Here is a 3,466-nt window from a genome sequence, read left to right on the forward strand (position 1 = left end):
TTAAAAATAGGAATGTTCCTGCCTTTTAAGTTGCTCTTCCAAGAAGATTAATTCCCAGATACTTGAATGCCTTGCCTATTAGCCTCCACGAGCTGATGAGACTTCTCCTAGACATACCCAATTCCAGCCGTGGCATTCCCTACCTATCCTGTTTAACTGCTTTACTTTTCTGACATAATAAATTATTTGCTTACCAATCATATTATTTTGTATCTGTCTGTGTAATTCCTCAAGGTTGCAATTTTTGTCTGTGTTGTTCATGGATTTCAAATACCTTTAGCAGGTGCTTGCACACACTTGGTATGTAATAAATATTATTTGAATACACAAATATCTATGCTGGAAGATTTTTATCAACTTCAGGGCATTGATGGAGACAAAAATGGAATAATAAAAGTAGAGGGTGGATGAATTATTATTCAAAGCAGAGTGAGGATATCTGAAATTGAGAGGAGGAGTTAGAGCAACCAGGATACAAGGAGAGATTGAGGGGAATTCTTTCTGGGCAATGATCCATCAGGATTATGGAGACTTGGATATTCCCAGAGTTGTCATGACTAGGGAAAGATCTCTGATGTGAGTTGGAGAAATGAAGATTAATAACAAGGGGAGTCTATAGTGAAGTCACAAAACAACACAATAAACATTTTATATTCATCACTCTTGAGTTCTTGGTTGCGCCCAGCCCAGCCCAGCCCTGCCCCGCTTCCCTGCCTTTTGGAGGGAGATTTATTTGAAGTGGAAAGGATTTTGACTCACAGATCAGTATCAGGCCAGAGAAAATGGGGCCACATAAAGGTGAAGAATAGACAACACAAATTTGGTGGAGGCAGAAATCCTAGCAGGAGATGATCAGGAGAAGGTATATCCTTTGGAATTTTGCAAAAATATTGCATAAGCTTCCTTGCATAGTTTACTGACTGTACAAGATACTCAATTCTGTATTTTGAAGGTAAAGTTAGGAGACTTCTATTCCATGACGGACGAGAATGCCCAGCTCATGGATATTGTGGAAACTTTGTGGGCATTCAACGTGCAACGAGGCAAACTTCATAGGTAGGGGGGATATTGCCAAATCCAGAGAGTTTTGGGTTGATGTCGATGTCAGCTGGTGGCACTAGTGATCGCAGGGAAAAATTTTGAAGGATGGAGGTGAAGTAGAGAAAGAGTTCCATTCGGGCCATGGCTTCACCCAGACAGATGCGCTTTCCTGTGGGCACAGGGGAGGGTAATAGATTGGCTCACACTTGCACAGGATAATGGGATGGGGGATGGGGGTTGGGAGACTGGGGCCAGAGCACACTTCTGAACTTCAGGTGCCTCCATAGCACTTTAAGAGGTCATTACAATGTCACAGGGTTTGTTCATTACCATCCTCAACTAGGGGCCTCAACATGTAGAATTACTTCCCTTAAGTGTAGATTTCTAGATGTACCCTGGATTGGGGGATAGATATAGGACATTCCTAGGGGTCACCCAGACCATCGCAACCTACCAGAGGAAAAGGCGACAAATGCTTCATTCTTCTTGAAACGTCCCTGCTCATCGAGGAAATGTTGTGGATAGAAGGCATCTGGGTAGCGGAAGTATTTAGGGTCTCTGAGGACTGAACCAAGCAAGGGAAACACATCGGTGCCCTGGATTGGAAAAGGGGTCAGTTACAAGATGTCCAATGTTGAGATGTGAGGGGAGGGACATAGGAAGAAAGAGATGTGCAGAGAAGATGATGAGGCAATAGGGTGGTGCAGCCCTACCTTGGGCAGAAGGAAGCCTCGGAATTGAGTGTCCCGGATTACATTGTGTGGAACACCCATAGGCACGATGTCTGTAAGTCTTTGTATCTCGTGGATCACAGCATCTGTGTAGGGCATCTTGACCCTATCATCCACACTTGGGATCCGGTGAGGTCCAATAACATGGTTAATCTCTTCATGGATCTTGGCTGGAAGAAGACAGAAACATGGATGAGAAAGGCTAGGGGCACCTGATCTAGGCAATGGTTTTTGCAATTACTTGCTATGCATCAGTGAGCTAGACAACGGCTAAGGATGACTGAAGAAGAATTGATGCCTTTGAGTTGTGGTGCTGGAGAAGAGTCTTGAAAATAATATGGGCCACCAAATAAACAAATAGGTATGTTATAGAGAGGGTGAAACCAAGTTTCTTTTTGAAGGCTAGGATTTTGAAGCTGCATCTCATATACTTTGGGCATGTGGCCAGGAGGCTTTTCCTTGGAGAAGGACATTGTGCTTGGAAGGGTAGAGGTACAGCGCAGGAGAGAAAAGCCCTGGATCAGATGGACTGATACAGTTACTAGGGCAATAGGGGTAGGAGTTTTGGAGTCAGTGAGACTGGCTTAGGACAGGGCAGGCTTCAGAGTTGTTGTACATAGGGTCAGTATGAGTTGATGGCACATAAAAACAACAACAAAAACTACAACACCACCACCATTCCTTCTTCACTGTTTCCCACTTTTGCATTCCAGTTACCAATTACCATTAAAGCATCTTGATTGCATGTTTGGTACATTTTGGATGCAAGATTTGGTAAGAAATTTTTAATTTTGTCCTCTTTGACTCTAGATATATGAGTGTATATTTGAATAATAGTCACATTAACAAGTCTTCCTTCTGTGCATATGGATATTATCCTATCACACACAGTATTGTATTTCAGGATAGAACTTGAAATTGACTTTTTTAACTATAACTTGTAACACCATTCTTCTGTTTTTCATTCTTTGCATAGTATAACACATGATTATCTGATTCAAAGTGGTCAAAGCTGGCCCATCTCATCTCACTAAAGCCTGGTATGTCACTATGCATGCATTATATTTCATTTTAAATAATAGCCAGTATTCCATCATTCAAATTACGTATGTTCCTGGTTCCAATTATTAAACTATGTTTGTTATTGTTCTTCCTCCTTTTAACTGACTTCCAATCACTTCCTCCACCACTACACTACTATAACTATCCTCATTCCTTTAGTGTTCATAGGATTTTCAGTGGCCTGATATTTAGGAAGTAGATGGTCCACCCTGCTTCTTGTTGTTGTTATGTGCTGTTGAGTTGCTTGTGACTCATAGCAACCTTGTGTACAACAGCCCTAAACTCTGTTCTGTTCTGTCCTGTGCGAATTGCACCATCTCTGATACACCCATCCCAATTGCCCCAGTCACTGAATTAATCCACCTCATAGAGGGCCTTCCCCTCCTGTGCTGTCCCTCCACCCTACCAAGCATGATGTCCCTCTCCAGGGACCAGTCCCTCCTTACGACATGTCCAAAGTATGTTAGACGGAGCCTCAGAATCCTTGTCTCTAAGGAGCCGCCCGATTTAACCCTTTCCAGGATGAATCTACTTGTTTTCCTAGCAGTCCATGGTACCCTCAATACTCTTCTCCAGCACCACAGCTCAAAGGCATCAATTCTCCTTCTATCCTCCTTAGTCACTGTCCAACT

General features: G+C 42.8%; 1 protein-coding gene across 1 annotated transcript in view; it reads right to left on the reverse strand.

Annotated features, from left to right (window-relative positions):
* Positions 1-1,028: 1,028 nt before the first annotated feature.
* The window catches only part of LOC102862808 (cytochrome P450 2G1-like), a 10,595-nt gene continuing 8,157 nt past the window's right edge, over positions 1,029-3,466 (reverse strand). Inside the window, exons 7-9 of the mRNA XM_006900910.1 lie at positions 1,755-1,942; positions 1,496-1,637; positions 1,029-1,210 (exon numbers count right to left, since the gene is read on the reverse strand). Coding sequence (XP_006900972.1) covers positions 1,029-1,210; positions 1,496-1,637; positions 1,755-1,942 — 512 coding nt within the window. The remainder of the gene's footprint in view (positions 1,211-1,495; positions 1,638-1,754; positions 1,943-3,466) is intronic.

Source organism: Elephantulus edwardii, unplaced genomic scaffold, assembly GCF_000299155.1.
Source record: "Elephantulus edwardii isolate Elephantulus edwardi_28Jun2011 unplaced genomic scaffold, EleEdw1.0 scaffold00302, whole genome shotgun sequence".
In the NCBI taxonomy this organism is placed as follows: domain Eukaryota; kingdom Metazoa; phylum Chordata; class Mammalia; order Macroscelidea; family Macroscelididae; genus Elephantulus; species Elephantulus edwardii.